Source organism: Callithrix jacchus, chromosome 6 (genome assembly GCF_049354715.1).
Source record: "Callithrix jacchus isolate 240 chromosome 6, calJac240_pri, whole genome shotgun sequence".
Taxonomy (NCBI): domain Eukaryota; kingdom Metazoa; phylum Chordata; class Mammalia; order Primates; family Cebidae; genus Callithrix; species Callithrix jacchus.
In genome coordinates, this window is record NC_133507.1 from 25,202,369 (window position 1) to 25,222,284 (window position 19,916).

Consider the following 19,916-nt stretch of genomic DNA (forward strand, 5'->3'; position numbering starts at 1 on the left):
CCAAAGTGCTGGGATTACAGGCGTGAGCCACAGTGTCTGGCTGATGAGTTTTGACAGATGTGTATACCCCTCAAACTCTAGCCCCACTCAAGATCCAGAAAATTTCCATCCTCCTAAAAGTTTTCTTTGCAGCTTCTCTTTCTCTCTCTCTCAACACTGCATTCACTTTCAAGTCTGGCCTCTGTGTCATTAATTTGATCTTCAGCTATGTTTCTTCTGTTTTTTCCTAGTTCTGAATTACTTGTTAGATTTGTGACAATAATATTGTTATGTTTCACAGTTGGTTTCCTCAGCTCTGCCATTTTCCATTTTACTCTTGTTTTATCTCATCTCAAAGCTCTCACATTAGTGACATGATATTCTTTTTAAGTTCTTCGATTGTGCAAAGATGAAGGGAAAACAATCTGTTCCTCTGGTTGTGTTTTGCCCAGACATGGCTCTTCAAATGTATTCCTTTCTTTCTTTTTTAAAAAAAATAATAACTGGGGAGGAGAGACAAGATTCAGAATTGTGTGAACACCATATCTTTAATTTAAATAAAAAATAATAACTAGAAGGAAGTCATTCTGGATTATGTATAATTATTTTTTAGTTGCCATGACTTTTTAATTTTAAACCTCTAAGTCACTTGTTGTTACTTTGGATGGAACTAACATCTACTTTTTTAAGAGGGCTTTTAAAAAGATCATTGAAAACCAACTTGAAATATACAGAAAACCTAGGAGGACAATGAATATAACCATCATTCCCTGCTTGGAATTGAGGTGAACCTTCTTTCTTTCTTTCTTTTTTTTTTGAGATGGAGTCTCATTCTGTCACCCAGACTGAAACTCAGTGGCATGACCTTGGCTCACTGCAACCTCCACTTCCTGGGTTCAGGCGATTCTCCTGCCTCAGCCTTCTGAGTAGCTGGGATTATAGGTGTGTGCCACCATGTCTGGATAATTTTTTTTTTTGGTAGAAATGGAGTTTCAGCATGTTGGCCAGGAGGGTCTCAAACTCCTGACCTCAGGTGATTCACCCACCTCAGCCTCCCAAAGTGCTAGGATTACAGGTGTGAGCCACTGTGCCTGGCCAAGGTGGACTTTCTTACTTGAGGTGAACCTCAAAGTTCTCAGTCACCAACACATAGAAGTCTAATTTGAATGAAAATATCTATTTCCCATGCATACATACATACATGCTACATATGGGGCAATTCTTATACTATGATCTATTTTGTCTAAAATCAAAAAATAGTAGGTATATATAGATAGTATATGTTATAGACTACACAATATGTATATAGCATGTATGTATAATATATTTATTCCATTTAACAATCTTTAATAAAGACTGTTCTTTATCAATTCATATCTAGAACCCCATCTTTTTAATTGACTACATATTATTATACTGTATGGATTCTTCATCTTTAAGTAGTCTTTCCAGTTCTACCATGAGAGTAGCAAAGAAAGAAAGGAAACATCAAATATTAACTCCAAAATTGCCCCATCCTGGGGAGTTGAGGAAGCCCTCACATGGAATCTGAGAATTAGAGAATAGAGTTTCCCACTAACAATTTTCAACACAGTGAACAACAGGTTTTATGTTGATTGATATTTCTTTGCGGGACTTGTATATAACAATGGTATTTCATTCTTCTGATTGGGGGTGTGCTTTTTTGGACAACTATAGTTAAGTCTTGCCTGGGGAAAGAAGGTTGGATGATTCTGTGAGAACCTTACAACCCTGTCTTTCTGAGGTTAGAAATATTAAGGTTTGGAACTGTGTCTTAAACAAACATCTTAGCAGTGTTTTCTCAAGTTATTTAGTAGAACATTATCCCATGGATAAGGGTCTATATTCACTTCAGTTTATGAAATGATGCATGTAATATTTCTCTCTTAAGCATTTGTAGTATGCATCTATAGATCATAATATTTGGAAAAGTTTTGCAGTGGATAAATCTGTTGAACATTATTGAGCCCAAAGTTTTCAAAACTTATTCTATTACTGAACTCTTTTTCCTCTATTACTTAATATCTCATGATACAAAGTGTTGCTTCAGAGTATCTTAAATATATCTTAACTATATCTGTCCCTACAGAATCCAGTTTTCAAAATTCTGTGCAGGGGTCCAGTGAAGGTCAGAATATTTGCCAGACAGTAAATATTTTAGGCATTGTAGGCCAAATGGTTTCTATTGCAACTATTCATTTCTGTTATGTAGCACAAAAGCCATAGACAACTGGTGGACTAGTGAGTGTGGCTATATTCCAGTAAAACTTTAGTTATGCACAGTAAAATTTCATTTTATGTAATTTTCACATGTCACAAAATATCTTTTTTTCTCCCAACAGTTTAAAAATGTAAAAATGATTCTCAGCTGGTGGGCTGTACCAAAGATAGGTAGGCCAGATTTGACCCATTGGTCATAGTTTGATGACCTTTGATTTAGTGGATAATTCAGAATAAGAATTAAATGCTTTGTTCAGCTAGATTGTATGATATTTCTTTTGTTTTAAAGAAGATCCAGAAGCTTAGTGCATTTGTATATGAAGCATAAAAGTATATTAAAGCTTCATCCACTCTGTAAAAAGTATTTAAGATACCCTAAAACTTAGCTCTTAAACTTGAGACAGTTTAATACTACTCTGCCCATTGCAGAGGATAAGCTCAATACTAATTTACTGAGTAAATATTGGTGAAGATCTCCATATTATAAATGAAATCAGATTAGAAATTATCTCCACATGATGGTCTTATTTATTACTAAATCTTAAAACCTTTGTAATTTTTGCAAAGGCCATAGCACAGATTTGAATTGTAAAATGGATGTAAAAGTAGAATATATGTTTAGTGAATTAGTCTTTCTGTTGCTAGTAAGATTTGAAAGTTTGTTAGCTATATTATTGACCATCAACAAAAGTATTAAATTCCAAATGCATGGAATTCCCCCAAATGAAACTGGTTATTTTTGTCTTCATTGAATATGTCACTCCTTTTCTGGCCTGTATTTAATGACCCTCAGTGTCTGGTGGCTCCCTGGTTTCCCCCAGGTTCATTCCAGAACCCTGGTCAGCCTGCAGTACCACGTGTGGGTCGGGTGTTCAGGTCCGAGAGGTGAAGTGCCGTGTGCTCCTCACATTCACGCAGACTGAGACTGAGCTGCCCGAGGAAGAGTGTGAAGGCCCCAAGCTGCCCACGGAACGGCCCTGCCTCCTGGAAGCATGTGATGAGAGCCCGGCCTCCCGGGAGCTGGACATCCCTCTCCCTGAGGACAGTGAGACGACTTACGACTGGGAGTACGCTGGGTTCACCCCTTGCACAGCAACATGTTTGGGAGGTATTTGAACCTTTGCTTAAAGGACAGTTATGTTGTGTGTTGTTAGTGGATTGAGAAATTGCTAAATCAAGTAAGTCAGATATGCAAATTAGTATGTCTAAAGGAAGTGAAGTCATTCAAATAACTGAAAACTATACTTGTTTCCTTCCTTCCTTCCTTCCTTCCTTCCTTCCTTCCTTCCTTCCTTCCTTCCTTCCTTCCTTCCTTCCTATCTTCCTTCCTTTCTCTCTCTCTCTCTGTCTCTCTCTCTTTTTTTCTTTTGTGATTATTTTAGAAGGTAAAGGAGTGTGGGACTATATCCTAACCAAAAGAAGTATGTTTCTCTGCCTGAGAATCTGGATAACTGAGATGGGGGTGCGAATAATTGGTTCACATGGAATAAATATAAAAATGCAGAATGGATAAGTTAAGGCCATCTTGTGCGTAAATAAATCTTATAGATTGAAGTAGCTTGGAATTGCCATTTCTGACACAACTGTATATCAGAGTTGCTTCTCAGAAAATATTTGGGTTCATATCTGCACATTAGGCCAGCACCTAGGGGAACACACTAATCTCCCCGATTTATGTTTGTGTACGTAGAGGGTGACATACACAGCCAGGAAACGCTGTTAGGATTAGAAAGTGGTTGTATAGCCAGGTGACCCCTTTGGGGTGAAAAGTTGGCCCCCTGATGATTTGTGCAATCTAGGATCCAAAAGGAAGTGGAGCAGCAGTTAGCAGAAGTCCAGATAGCCACTCTCGAGGGCTCTGTTTAAAGTAAAAACATAGAAATAACAAATAAGAAAACTGTATCTGTTACTCACATGAAGGAGACTGTGTCTGACCAGGAATCCAGAGCCCCTGTTACCCTGTCCTTTGACCCCTGACTGTGCCTTCCAGCCAGCTGCTATGTGAAGAGCTTGGTGCCTGAATGTGCTCTGCTCTCAGTCCAGCCAATGGTGGGAAAAGCACAAGGAGCTGCTGGCTCAAGATCATGCTTTACTCCTCCCAGCAGGCTTAATCCCATTACTTGAAACTTCCTAACAGGTTGTGGAGCTCATGGCCCATTCATTTTGCCTGAACCCCTCACTCTTTGTTTCCTGGGCTCTTGAACCTGAGTTCTCAATCCTTGTCAGTCTCTATGACTTGATTGTCAGTCTCTCTGTCTTTCTCTTTTCTAATTCAACTTCTATACCTGCCTCTCCTTGCCACTTTTTGTATAACATTGTCAGTCTGGCCATAAACCCAGCTAAAGTGGCATGTGCCTTATCCTCAGACTGCCCCTAAACTACTGCCTTGCAGACAGAGTTGCACATGTGGACTTTAGATGTCTTAGCTGCCTCTGGATTCTTTCTCCCTCTTACTTGCTTCTCTCTGGTTGCTAGAAGTCCATGCCATCTAGCCAGGAATTTAGACTCTCTGGATTACTCGGACCTCAAATACCTGCATTATCTCTTCCCTCTACAGCACATTGTTTCAGTTGCCCCCACACTGCCTTGTGTCTGTCCTTGCCCAATCCAAACTCCTGCCCACTCTAGAGTTCAGAATCCTGGACACTTTTTCTTTTAATGCCTTAGAAACCTTAACTCTAACATGCCCTTGGCAATTTGGAAACTGGTGCTTTCTCTTGATGAGTTTGGGGAAACCCTCTAGAGGTAGCCACTGAGATGCAAAGATGGTCTCCTATTCCATCACAATAATACATGCCTGGAACTTTCTACTGTATGACTACAAAATGGCAGCTGTCTCCACTGCTTCCAAGTCACCACATTGCTGCAGTCTCACTAGAGACTTGGAGCTGTGTCCTTCATTAGGAGAGCAGAAATGAGTCCAGCTGTTGCTTGCACACCCCAACATCTACCTTGTAATCTCAAGCTTTTAAATGCTGTGGGTAGATTCTGTTTCATCTTCTTCTCCTGACTAGTGAGATGCCCTCAAGTTGGGAAAGCATAGCATGTTGGGTACCGGGAACTCAACAGACCAGTCAAAGTTGCCCAAGGAGAGATGACCAGGTAAATTCTAATTCAGCGGAGGGAGACTGCTGCCAGGCTTCATTTTTGGAGCCTTTTGCTAAAATACTAGAATCTGCCTTGTGTTCCCAGTACTCACTGAGATGGCCCTGGATTCCACCTCCAGGATGACTGAACCCACAGGATAATTTTCTCTTCTTTTTTTTCAGTAACTGCTTTATTGAGATATACTGCACACACCATATAATTTATGCATTTAAAGTGTACAATATAGTGATTTCTAGTTCCAAAGTTATGCAGCCATTAACGCAATCAATTTCAGAAATTTTAATTGCCTCCCAAAGAAGCATGTATCTGTAAGCAATCATACCCCATTTTCCCTCACACTGTAACCTCTGGAAACCACCACTCTTCCATATAGAGTGGAATTTAATGGAATTATGTAACATGTGGTCCTCATTGACTGCCATCTTTCACTTAGCATAGTGTTTTATTTATTATTATTTTTTTATTGGATTTTAGGTTTTGGGGTACATGAGCAGAGCATGCAAGAGAGTTGTGTAGGTACACACTTGGCTGGGTGCTTTGCTTTCCTTCTCCCCTTCACCCACATTTGGTATTTCTCCCCAAGCTATCCCTCCCCACCTCCCCCTCCCACTAGCCCTCCCCTTTTCCCCCCAATAGACCCCAGTGTTTAGTACTCCCCTTTCTGTGTCCATGTGTTCTCATTTTTCATCACCTGCCTATGAGTGAGAATATGCGGTGTTTCGTTTTCTGTTCTTGTGTCAGTTTGCTGAGGATGACGTTCTCCAGATTCATCCATGTCCCTACAAACAACACAAACTCATCATTTCTGATTGCTGCATAATATTCCATGGTGTATATGTGCCACATTTTTCCAATCCAGTCTATTATCAATGGGCATTTGGGTTGATTCCAGGTCTTTGCTATTGTAAACAGTGCTGCAATGAACATTCGTGTACATGTGTCCTTATAGTAGAACGATTTATAGTCCTTTGGATATATACCCAGTAATGGGATTGCTGGGTCAAATGGAATTTCTATTTCTAAGGCCCTGAGGAATCGCCACACTGTCTTCCACAATGGTTGAACTAATTTACACTCCCACCAACAGTGTAAAAGTGTTCCATTTTCTCCACATCCTCTCCAGCATCTGTTGTCTCCAGATTTTTTAATGATCACCATTCTAACTGGCGTGAGATGGTATCTCAGTGTGGTTTTGATTTGCATCTCTCTGATGACCAGTGACGATGAGCATTTTTTCATATGATTGTTGGCCTCATATATGTCTTCTTTCGTAAAGTGTCTGTTCATATCCTTTGCCCACTTTTGAATGGGCTTGTTTGTTTTTTTCCTGTAAATCTGTTTGAGTTCTTTGTAAATTCTAGATATCAGCCCTTTGTCAGATGGGTAAACTGCAAAAGTTTTTTCCCATTCTGTTGGTTGCCGATCCACTCTAGTGACTGTTTCTTTTGCCGTGCAGAAGCTGTGGAGTTTGATTAGGTCCCATTTGTCTATTTTGGCTTTTGTTGCCAATGCTTTTGGTGTTTTGTTCATGAAGTCCTTGCCTACTCCTATGTCCTGGATAGTTTTGCCTAGATTTCCTTCTAGGGTTTTTATTGTGCCAGGTCTTATGTTTAAGTCTTTAATCCATCTGGAGTTAATTTTAGTGTGAGGTGTCAGGAAGGGGTCCAGTTTCTGCTTTCTTCACATGGCTAGCCAGTTTTCCCAACACCATTTGTTAAACAGGGAATCCTTTCCCCATTGCTTGTTTTTGTCAGGTTTATCAAAGACTGTATAGTTGTAGATATGTTGTGTTGCCTCTAGTGCCTCTGTTTTGTTCCATTGGTCTGTATCTCTGTTTTGGTACCAGTGCCATGCTGTTTTAATTACTGTAGCCTTGTAGTATAGTTTGAAATCTGGTAGTGTGATGTCCCCCGCTGTGTTCTTTTTGCTTAGAATTGACTTGGCTATGCGGGCTCTCTTTTGGTTCCATATGAAGTTCATGGTGGTTTTTTCCAGTTCTGTGAAGAAAGTCAATGGTAGCTTGATGGGGATAGCATTGATTCTGTAAATTACTTTGGGCAGTATAGCCATTTTCACGATATTAATTCTTCCTGACCATGAAGATGGAATGTTTCTCCATCTGTTTGTGTCCTCTCTGATTTCGTTGAGCAGTGGTTTGTAGTTCTCCTTTGAAGAGGTCCCTTACATTCCTTGTCAGTTGTATTCCAAGGTATTTTATTCTTTTTGTAGCAATTATGAATGGCAGTTCATTCTTGATTTGGCTTTCTTTAGGTCTGTTATTGGTGTATAGGAATGCTTGTGATTTTTGCACATTGATTTTATATCCTGAGACTTTGCTGAAGTTGCTTATCAGTTTCAGGAGTTTTTGGGCTGAGGCAATGGGGTCTTCTAGGTATACTATCATGTTGTCTGCAAATAGAGACAATTTGGCTTCCACCTTTCCTATTTGAATACCCTTTATTTCTTTTTCTTGCCCGATTGCTCTGGCTAGAACTTCCAGTACTATATTGAATAGGAGTGGTGAAAGAGGGCATCCTTGTCTAGTGCCAGATTTCAAAGGGAATGCTTCCAGTTTTTGCCCATTCAGTATGATATTGGCTGTTGGTTTGTCATAAATAGCTTTTATTACTTTGAGATACGTTCCATGGATACCGAGTTTATTGAGGGTTTTTAGCATAAATGGCTGTTGAATTTTGTCAAATGCCTTCTCTGCGTCGATTGAGATAATCATGTGGTTTTTGTTTTTGGTTCTGTTTATGTGGTGAATTACGTTGATAGACTTGCGTATGTTGAACCAGCCTTGCATCCCCGGGATGAATCCTACTTGATCATGATGAATAAGTTTTTTGATTTGCTGTTGCAATCGGCTTGCCAATATTTTATTGAAGATTTTTGCATCTATGTTCATCATGGATATTGGCCTGAAGTTTTCTTTTCTCATTGGGTCTCTGCCGGGTTTTGGTATCAGGATGATGTTGGTCTCCTAAAATGATTTGGGAAGGATTCCCTCTTTTTGATTGTTTGAAATAGTTTTAGAAGGAATGGTACCAGCTCCTCTTTGTGTGTCTGGTAGAATTCGGCTGTGAACCCATCTGGACCTGGGCTTTTTTTGAGTGGTAGGCTCTTAATTGCTGGCTCGACTTCTGACCTTGTTATTGGTCTATTTATAGTTTCAGCTTCCTCCTGGTTTAGGCTTGTGAGGACACAGGAGTCCAGGAATTTATCCATTTCTTCCAGGTTTACTAGTTTATGTGCATAGAGTTGTTTGTAATATTCTCTGATGATGGTTTGAATTTCTGTGGAGTCTGTGGTGATTTCCCCTTTATCATTTTTTATTGCATCTATTTGGTTATTCTCTCTTTTATTTTTAATCAGTCTGGTTAGTGGTCTATTTTGTTGATCTTTTCAAAAAACCAGCTCTTGGATTTATTGACTTTTTGAAGGGTTTTTCGTGTCTCAGTCTCCTTCAGTTCAGCTCTGATCTTAGTTATTTCTTGTCTTCTGCTGGGTTTTGAGTTTTTTTGATCTTGCTCCTCTAGCTCTTTCAATTTTGACGATAGGGTGTCAATTTTGGATCTCTCCATTCTCCTCATATGGGCACTTATTGCTATATACTTTCCTCTAGAGACTGCTTTAAATGTGTCCCAGAGGTTTCGGCATGTTGTGTCTTCGTTCTCATTGGTTTCGAAGAACTTCTTTATTTCTGACTTCATTTCATTGTTTACCCAGTCAACATTCAAGAGCCAGTTGTTCAGTTTCCATGAAGCTGTGCGGTTCTGGGTTGGTTTCTGTATTCTGAGTTCTAACTTGATTGCACTATACTCTGAGAGGCTGTTTGTTATGATTTAGTTGTTTTGCATTTGTTGAGCAGTGCTTTCCTTCCAATTATGTGGTCAATTTTAGAGTAGGTGTGATGCGGTGCTGAGAAGAATGTGTATTCTGTGGATTTGGGGTGGAGAGTTCTGTAGATGTCTATCAGGTTTGCTTGTTCCATTTCTGAGTTCAAGCCTTGTGTATCCTTGTTGATTTTCTGTCTGGTTGATCTGTCTAATATTGACAGTGGAGTGTTAAAGTCTCCCACTATTATAGTGTGGGAGTCTAAGTCTCTTTGTAAGTTATTAAGAACTTGTCTTATGTATATGGGTGCTCCTGCATTGGGTCCATATATGTTCAGGATCGTTAGCTCTTCTTGTTGTATCCATTCTTTTACCATTATGTAATGGCCTTCTTTGTCTCTTTTGATCTTTGTTGCTTTAAAGTCTATTTTATCAGAGATGAGAATTGCAACTCCTGCTTTGTTTTGCTCTCCATTTGCTCGGTAAATCTTCCTCCATCCCTTTATTCTGAGCCTTTGTGTATCCTTGCATGTGAGATGGGTTTCCTGGATACAGCACACTGATGGGTTTTGGATTTTTATCCAATTTTCCAGTCTGTGTCTTTTGATTGGTGCATTTAGTCCATTTACATTTAGGGTTAATATTGTTATGTGTGAATTTGATACTGCCATTTTGATGCTAAGTGGCTGTTTTGCCTGTTAGTTGTTGTAGATTCTTCATTATGTTGATGCTCTTTAGGATTTAGTGTGATTTTGGAATGGCTGGTACTGGTTGTTCCTTTCTATGTGTAGTGCCTCTTTCAGGAGCTCTTGTAAAGCAGGCCTGGTGGTGACAAAATCTCTGAGTACTTGCTTGTTCGCAAAGGATTTTATTTTTCCTTCACTTCTGAAGCTCAGTTTGGCTGGATATGAAATTCTGGGTTGAAAGTTCTTTTCTTTAAGGATGTTGAATATTGGCCCCCACTCTCTTCTGGCTTGTAGTGTTTCTGCCAAGAGATCTGCTGTGAGTCTGATGGGCTTCCCTTTGTGGGTGACCTGACCTTTCTCTCTGGCTGCCCTTAGTATTTTCTCCTTCATTTCAACCTTGTTGAATCTGACGATTATGTGCCTTGGGGTTGCTCTTCTTGCGGAATATCTTTGTGGTGTTCTCTATATTTCCTGCATTTGAGTGTCGGCCTGTCTTGCTAGGTGGGGGAAATTTTCCTGGATGATGTCCTGAAGAGTATTTTCCAGCTTGGATTCATTCTCTGCATCCCCTTCTGGTACACCTATCAAATGTAGGTTAGGTCTTTTCATATAGTCCCACATTTCTTGGAGACTTTGTTCATTCCTATTTGCGCTTTTTTCTCTAATCTTGGTTTCTCATTTTATTTCATTGAGTTGGTCTTCGACTTCAGATATTCTTTCTTCTGCTTGGTCAATTCGGCTATTGAAACTTGTGCATGCTTCGCGAAGTTCTCGTATTGTGTTTTTCAGCTTCTTTAATTCATTCATATTCCTCTCTAAGTTATCCATTCTTGTTATCATTTCCTCATATCTTTTTTCACGTTCCTTAGTTTCTTTGCATTGATTTAATACATGTTCTTTTAGCTCACAAAAGTTTCTCATTATCCACCTTCTGAAGTCTAATTCCGTCATTTCGTCACAGTCATTCTCCATCCAGCTTTGTTCCCTTGCTGGTGAGGAGTTTTGGTCCTTTCTAGGAGGTGAGGTGTTCTGGTTTCGGGTGTTTTCCCCCTTTTTTTGCTGGTTTCTTTCCATCTTTGTGAATTTATCCGCTTGTTGTCTGCCTATTTGCTGACTTTTCGATTGGGTCTCTGAGTGGACACCCAGATTGTTGATGATGAAGTATTTCTTTTACTTGGTTTTCCTTCTACCAGTCTAGCCCCTTTGCTGTATGACTGCTGAGGTCCACTCCAGGCCCTGCTTGTCTGGGGTGCATCTCTAGCAGCTGTGGCACAGTGAGGGATGCTACCATTTTCTTTTTCTGCTATCTTTGTCCCAGGATAATGCCTGCCAAATGTAAGTCTTTTGGATTTAGAGGGGTTAGGGAGCTGCTTGAGGAGACAGTCTGTACTTTATAGGAACTCAATTTCTGAGCTGTGAGCTCTGTTGTTTATTCAGTGCTGTTGGGCTGCTATGTTTGATTCTGCTGCAACAGAGCTCATTAAAAAACCCCTTTTTTCTCAAATGCTCTGTGTTGGGGGGTTCGTGCTTTATTTTTGGATGTCTGCTGAGGTGTTCTGCCCAGCTAGGAGGCAGACTAGCCACTGTTTGCCTGCCGAGGCTCCGCCCTGCTGTTGTGTGGTTCTCCCTGATGCTGCAGGCTCTGCTGTTCTGCTGTGGTCTCCGCCACGCCCTGCGGTGGAGTCTCTTCATTGTAGTGGGTTGCCTCAGCAATGGCAGGCTGCAGCAGTGGGCGTGTATCTCAGTAGGGACGGGTTGCCTTGGCAACGGCAGGCTGCGGCACTGGGTGTGTATCTCAGTTGGGGCGGGTTGCCTCGGTAATGGTGGACGCCCCTCCCCCACAGAGCGTCTCAGACCACCTGCCCGCAGATTGTTTGAAATCACAGTTTTGTTTATCCCACTTGGCTACCCCAAACGCTCTGTCCCTGCAATCCCCTGGGCTGGCCCCCTGTCCAAGTCTCGTTCAGTCTCAAGTCCAGCCCTCTCAAGTCTCAGGTTGCCGGTTCAACAGGGCACCCGGACAAGCACACCCTGTGGGGAGCACTGGGGTGGCCGGTCGCCGCCACCCCAGCTGCCGGCTTCGCCAGTCAGAGGTACTCCCTGGCGTCCCGCGTCTCCTTTATACTTGGGAGCTTCCCCGTTCCGTGGGCAACAAAGATCAGTCTGGAAATGCAGCTCCGACTCACCTCTCTGCAGATTCAAGGAGAGCTCCAATCCTGGGTTGTTCTCACAGCGCCATCTTCAGCATAGTGTTTTCAAGGTTCATCTATGTTGTAGCATGTGTCAGTACTTCACTCCTTTTTATGACCAAATAGTATTCCATTATATGGTTATACAACATTTTATCCATTCGTCGGTTGATAGAAATTTGAATTGTTTGCATATTTGGCATATTGAGAATAGTGCTGCTGTGAACATTCGTGTACGTGATTTTGTATGGACATATGTTCTTACCTCTCTTGGTTATATATCTTGGAATAGATAGAATTACCTTTGAATCCATGTAAAACATACACATTTTTTGACATTTGACTAATTGACTTTGATTATCCTTAGTGGCGCGATGTAACTTTTGACCTGCTATGAGAAGAGAAACTGCCTTGCATCTGTCAGAAATGCAATGCAGTATTCAGATGGGTGATGTTAAGGTGCCCATTTGCTTTATAATATATTCTTATGTTACTGAAGCACATTATACATATTTTAAAAGAGCTCAAGTTGGTAGCCTTTCACCTCTCAGTTAAACAGCAATTTAGCATTATAAGGGTATACTTTATCATTTAATCCTGGAATAATATATTGAAATGAGCCTTGGACACCTACTAACCCAAATGTTATAGTTGGGGAAGCTGAGACTCAGAGTTCATCATAAAATCAAAAATAAAAGATGAATAACTTGATTCTTATTCATTAGAGAGGGTTGGTTGAATTGTAAGTACATATAATAAGCTTCCTAACTTTACAAAAAGTGACATTTTTAATTTCTTGGGTTCAGGATTAAAGTTCTTATAATAAATAACTAAATTCTATAAAAACTGGCCAGGCAGAGTGGCTCATGCCTGTAATCCCAACACTTTGAGAGGCCAAGGTGGGTGGATCACAAGGTCAGGAGATGGAGACCATCCTGGCCAACATGGTGAAACTCTGTCACTACTAAAAAAATACAAAAATTAGCCAGTATGGTGGTGTGCACCTGTAGTCCCAGCTACTCAGGAGGCTGAGGCAGGAGAATTGCTTGAACTCAGGAAGCAGAGGCTGCAGTGAGCTGAGACTGTGCCACTGCATTCCAGCCTGGGTGACAGTGCGAAACTGTGTCTCAAAAACAAAAGCAAAAAAACCTGAAGAGCTAAGTCATAAAACCAAAATCCTTTAGAAAGACTGGGATGAGAATTGTGGGTGAGATGACTCATGCCTGTAATTCCAGAACTTTGGGAGGCTGAGGCCTCCTTCAAGGAGGATCTCTTGAAGCCAAGAGTTCAAGATCAGCCTGAGCAACAAAGCAAGACCCAGTCTTTAGGGAAAAAAAAAGAAATAAAATAAAATAGAGGCTGGGAATTGGGTACCTGCTCTGTGTTAGAATCCATGGTTCTTCACCAAGTTCCACACTAAATCTTCAGGGATATAAAATAAATAGAACATATTCTTTGCCTTGATGGAGCACAGCTTTTGGTTCTTTTGGCTTGACTGTCCCACCCACACTGCTTATAATCAGTGGTACTTGCCTCTGTGATCTATTTCAATGTGGTTCAGTAAGCTCAGCTTCCATAAGTCCACTAATGTGTGAGTTATGAATGTGGGCTTTTAGCCTTCACCCTGGAGGGCAGAAAAGATAAGTCTTCAATGACTGACAACCACAATAAAATGAAATTTACACAGGCATATATTTATTTCTTCAGCATTCTTATTTCTGCTAGAAAAGTAATATACACAAATTACAAGTTTCTGAAAAGATCAAATTTGGTCACATTTTGATATTCTATGTTTTCTAACCTATTTTCACATCATACAGGAAATAAGAATAAATGCATTTGTTGTAATTACTGATGCTTAAGATCCTCGCATACGTCTCTCTTCACATTGGAGTAGCAACAGAGAATTCTTATTTAATTCCTAAAAGCATGAAGAATCCAGACACCCATCTCCAGCTTCCAAAGTGTATTATGTATGTATGTATGTATGCATGCATGCAGCAGTGTCTGTGTGCACATGTGTGTGCAAACCCACACACACATGCATCCTGGAAGGTGTGCCTACCTTTTTAGTACTCTCTGAAAAGGCTTTATGATTTATTACATCATAAACATTCCTTACCAAAGTTCTTTCATATTTTATATTGTTTGTTGTTTTTATAACCTCATTTTTTCACCTTTATATTTTCCAGCAACACAGGCTAGGCGTATATATACATATAGACATTTGAGACCTAACCCCATTATGAACCCCAGCTCTGCAACTCTCTTTGTGCCATTTGTTTAAATTTGTAGATGTGTGGTTTATTTTGCTATAATGATAAGAGTCATACCTACCTCATTAGGCTTAGTGAAATAATTAAATGTGATTATTAAATAAGGTGATATTTGAAGAGTGTTTAATCACAGTGTGTGCTACATTGTATGTAATAAATGTTAGTGGGATGACTATTTTACACCATAATAATAGAGCACTCCTCTTATACTGGAATGCTATTGATTATTTCTTTTAAAAATCTGACTAAATTGCTGACCACCTTAATACTTCTAATCATTTTTCAGCTTATTTTTATGAGTTTTCTAAGTAAATGATCATCTACTATTAATGATGATTTTATCTTTCCCTTTCCAATAGTTATTTAAGTTTTACATTTTATTGCATTGTCTAGAATTCTAAGAACAGTTGTAAACAATGTGGATAATGCCAATCTTGTCTTGGTCCTGGCAGAAGCAGGAATCTCTTTATTGTTTCATTTTAAAACAATGTTCTGCAAATATTTTTTGCATGTTTCTATGTGCCAGGCACTGGCCTAGGTGATAGTGACTCAGTAGTTCCTAGCTTTGGAACTGAACTCTAATAGGGAAAATGCATTCATCATATAATCATACTCACACATACTGGTTACCACTGGTTACAGCAATTGCAAAAGAAGTGTATGGTGCCATGAAAAGGGGCATTTGACCTAATCAGAGAAGTAAGGGAAAGCCTCCCTAAAATAGATTACATTTGAATTGAAATATAAAAGATGAGGCATTAGCTACACAAAAGGGGATTTAAAGGGATAATTTCCAGCAGAAAGAGCATATGCAAAGGCTGGCAGAAGGGTGCATGGTACATTCCAGGAATGGAAGAAGCCAGGCACAGTTGGAATACTGCGAATGAGACAGGGTTTAGTGTGTCATGGTCCTAGACAGGAAGGCAGAGGCTGGACAGTTAAGGCCTTTCAGGCCATGTTTTTTTAAGTCTATCCCAAGATAGACTTAAAATGGGAAACCATTCAAGTAATTAAAGTGGGGGTTACATGACCAAATTTTTATTTATTTCAAAAAGGTTAGTCTAGCTGTATTGTAGAGAATGGATTAGAAAGGATAAGGGTGGTGTGAAAGAGATCACATAGGAAGCTATTGCCTATTCCAGGCAAGAGCTTGAACTGGAGTGGTGACTGTGGTTAGAGATGGAGTATGGCAGATGACTTTGAGAGAGGAGATAAAATAATCTGTCAATGGGGTGGGTAAGCAGGAGTGTGATGGCAAGTCTGAGTCCTAGGACTATTTTCTGAGATGGTGAGTGCTAAACGTTGGTGAGGGAACTCATGAGTTCATTTATGGACATTATGCTTTTAAGGTGCCTCCCAACTTCCAAGTGGAGATGCTAAGTAGTCAGTTGGATATGTGAGTCTGAAGTGAAGAGGAGCAGTCTGAACTGGAATTGTACATTTATGCATCATCTGTGTATCCAGGGATTAAAAGCCAGGAGAATGGATGAGAATTTTCAAGGGAATACCTATGAGGAGTACAGAGGGTCTAGGACTAAGTCTTGAGGAAATTCAACATTCAGTGGCTGGGTGGAGGACACTGAGCCACAAAGGTCTGAGAAGAAGATCAACAAGATGTGATGAAAATGGAAGACTCTGGTGTGGTGGGAACCGAGGCCAGGTGTGTTGTGTGCCATGCAGAGGTGGAGAGGCAAGGGTTCAGAATTGGCACTGGGTTCAGCAATGTGAAGCCACTGGGGACCGAAGGAAAGGTCATTTCAGTGGTGGAGCAGAGATGGAAACCAGATGTGAAGGGGCTGAGCAAAGAATGGTAAGTGACAGAGTGGAGATGAATAGAGGATATATATATATATATATATATATATATATATATATATATATATACATACATATATTTTGCAGCAAAATTTGGCCATATTAAAGAAGACAGAGAGGAGGAGATGACTAAGATGGCCTTGTGGGTTGAGGAGATCTGTGTGGGTGTGGGTGAGGGTTGGTGGTATTTAATGTCGCAGAGCCTTGGGTACATTTAAAAGCAACAAGAAAGCTCCAGAATGAAAGTGAAAGGCAAAGTAATCAATCAGTTCTCTCCGAAGTTGGAAGGGGATGAAACTTCAAGCACAGTCATGGAGATCAGTCTTAAATCATTGGAAGGGCAGCTTCTAATTGTAATAAGCGGGGAAAAGGCTAGTGAGGCTATGAGAGTAGGTGGGTTTGTATGCTTATAAAAGGAAGTTCCCATCTGGTTGTTTCTGTGCTTTTGTGCATATGAATATTTGCTGAAAGTGATTGGTAGGTGAATGACAGATGTTTGAGGTAATGATGTAATTGTATTATACTGCTGATTATAATATGCTATTATTTAATTTAGGGGATATATATATATATGTATGAATGACACTGATGCATATAAATATACTCTATTTTGGATAGTGGAGAATTCCTTTCTACAAATGGTAAAATGGGAACAAAGATTGTATTGGCCCACTATGGGCTTATTTGAGCGTACTCCCAATAGAGACGTGTTCCCGACATGGTACATTAGCAACTGCCGTTTTGTTTTCTCTGAATCCCTTCAAACTATGACAGGCCTCGAGCTGTAGTTTCTTCCAGCTCCTCTTGACATAATTGATCACTTCCGCCCAGGCTCCAGTGGTTTACAATGCCCTTCCTAAGGCCAAATGGCTTTCAACAATCCTTAATCTTTACCAGCTGTTTCCTCAACTAGTACCTAAAAAGAACTCACCTATTTAAAGTGCTACAAAACTTGCATTTTAACACCAAACAGGATACCTTTGGATCCATAACGTATTATGCTTCACTCTTTTTCATTACCCAAGACTTTGCAGTAGTACCCCGTAAGTCAAATTAGCTAATCAGCATAAAAAGAAAAATATTAGCTGTTCTTTCCAATATGATCCTAGGCCTGTGTATATGTGTATATTTTGGAAACAAAGAACAAATTTATATATAACATTGCATTCTACAAACCAACACTGTATGAAGTAGACCTATTTTTTTCCTCATGTAGATTTAGGTATCAGGTTTTAGTAGTTTTGTGAGATGAACTGTCGTTTTCTATATCTTTTTAAAATAGTTTATCTCATAGAAATCATCTGTTTAAAATGTTTAGAAGCACTAGTTCCTACAACTGTCTAAATCCTGTCATGTTTTTGGGATTGAGGAGGAGCATCATGGCTCCATGTTCAACATTATTTTCAAGATTCCCCCCACTTATTGTTATATTCAGTCCATGTTCTTAGAATAATTTTTAAATATATTGCATAATTTAGATTCACTTGGGACAAAAACCATTTCATGAGGATACTGAAATTTATTATCTAGAATTGTTCATCAAGTCTGAAGTTGCTGTAAGCCTCCCTGTTCTCCTTTCTCCTGCAACAAATAATCTGTGATCTATTTACAGTTTGGCCTAGGACTTTATAAAAATTCTAATGGGTGGAGTTGGGGAGTATAGTTGTTTGTTATTCACTTTTGTTGGACTGTATCATAGTCAGAGAATGTTACCTGCATCATTTATGACTTTTGGAACTGACTGCAGTTTTCTAGACTAATAGAGGATCCGTTTTTGTTAATGTTTCATGGGTGCTTCAAGAAAGCATGTTGTGTCTATTTCTAGGGCCCAAGGCTCCTTAATTTTTAAATCAACATGATTTTCTCATACAAATTAGTTTTTCTTTATTTATTTTACAAGTTGATGTGTTAAATGCTGAGTGGCACATAAAAGGCTCTGCCTACAGATTTTAAAAATCTCTCCTGGTATTTGTTACACTCTGTGTGTGTGTGTGTGTGTGTGTGTTATGTTGACATGTTGAAGTCGTCAAGACTATTGTTTGCAAATGGCAGAAACCCAGCCAACCAAAAGGAACGTGTCAGCTTATTTATTGACTCTGCTTCTTGTCTTGGAGACTGTGTTTTTACCTTTTAAATACTAATTTATTTCTTGGTAAAGGCTAAGACATATGTATATATTTTGAGACAGAGTCTTTCTGGATTGCCCAGGCTGGACTCCTGTTGTATAATCATAGCTCACTACAGCCTCAACCTCCTGGGCTAAAGTGATCTTCTCACCCGGCCTCCCGAGTACCTGAGATTATAGGCGTGCCCACTACACCCAGCTATTTTTTGTATATTTTTGTGGAGATGGGGCTCACTCATTATGTTGCCACAAGCTATGTATATTTTCATTTTTCTTTAAAAAAAAGAGCCTCTTTCATGATAACACTGCAAAAGTCAAATGTGAAGTAAGGGATGTTGCCTCATGTTACAAAAGGAATTTATTCAAAAAATGATGCTGACATTTCAACACTTATTGTATTATGTTTTAAATTCATAGTTGTAATTATTAACTAAATTTTGTTATAAAATGAGGTAAACTTATTTTTATAATTTTTACTTTTGTAACTTTAATTTTCGAAGGTAAATGTTTAATCAAATCTTTTACAGTGAGAAGTGTCAAAGTAACATTGTAGAACCAATGTATAGGATGGGAGATATTTTGTGGCCATCTTTGGAAAATATACTGTACCTCAATGAGTATCCTAAATCATCTACTAAACTTCTAAATTATTTTCAGTAAACTTGCTTTAAGACAGAAAAGTGTGTCATGAGTATTGTACAATTACATCCAGAATGGGTTATAATGGTGCTTTAAGGCCCACTCATTCAGAAAATCTTCCAGAATAGTCTCCAAATTAAAATTTTCTAAAGAACTTTTATTACAAGTTAAAGTATATTTGAAAGATAACTGAATTTTTCTCAGATTTAAAAAAAGGAAACATACTACAAAATGAACATTTAAACCTCTTCAAGGTAACTAAGTAAGTTTTGACATTTGCAAATAAAACCCAGAGTTATTAAGTTGTAGCAATATCTTCGTATATCTCAGGTTAGCCAATGTTTATTTTAAAGGTTCATAGAAGATACATGCAGATTTAATACTGCATCCTGCCATGGTAGGGAACATAAAATTACAACTGAAGACAGCAGGAGAAAATTTATTGGAAAGAACTGAACATCACAAATATATATTTTATAAGTATTTTTGGCCTATACTACATCCTGTAAAATACTGTAAAATGGTTGAATTGCAACATGGCATTTGGAAAAAGAACCACAACCTTGTAACATAATGGAACACACATTCTTGCATGAAAATGAATGCATTTGCATATTTCAAATAACATAGTTGCTATTATACTTTGTATGTGATTGTTTAATCAAAAGTCGGATTTACATCCTGTTCCATCTGATTTCCCAATATTTTTTTTGTCTCAACAGACAAAGAAGGCTGGATGAGAACATGGGCTTTGGGGTCAGATAGACCTGTCTGGCCTCAAAGGGAAAATATGCCTGTGGAAGTTCATATTTTCACAAGTACTTTTTGGCTGTATTGAATTTTAGAATCCCTAGAGTATGTACAAAAGAAAGATCACTGAATTAGGAGGCAGGGAATTTAATTTTTAGACTTGAATCTACCACATTTTTGCTGTCTTAATTTCTTTCTAGACCTCAGTTTCTTTATTATTAAATTAATAAAATGGAGGTATTGACACTATCTTTGAACCTCACACGTTATTG

General features: G+C 39.1%; 1 protein-coding gene across 5 annotated transcripts in view; it reads left to right on the forward strand.

Moving 5' to 3' along the window:
• ADAMTSL3 (ADAMTS like 3) overlaps positions 1-19,916 on the forward strand; it is a 454,464-nt gene that overhangs the window by 323,846 nt on the left and 110,702 nt on the right. For all 5 annotated transcript variants that reach the window (XM_035303956.3, XM_035303955.3, XM_035303954.3 and 2 more), the window contains exon 16: positions 3,042-3,328. In XM_035303956.3, coding sequence (XP_035159847.3) covers positions 3,042-3,328 — 287 coding nt within the window. The remainder of the gene's footprint in view (positions 1-3,041; positions 3,329-19,916) is intronic.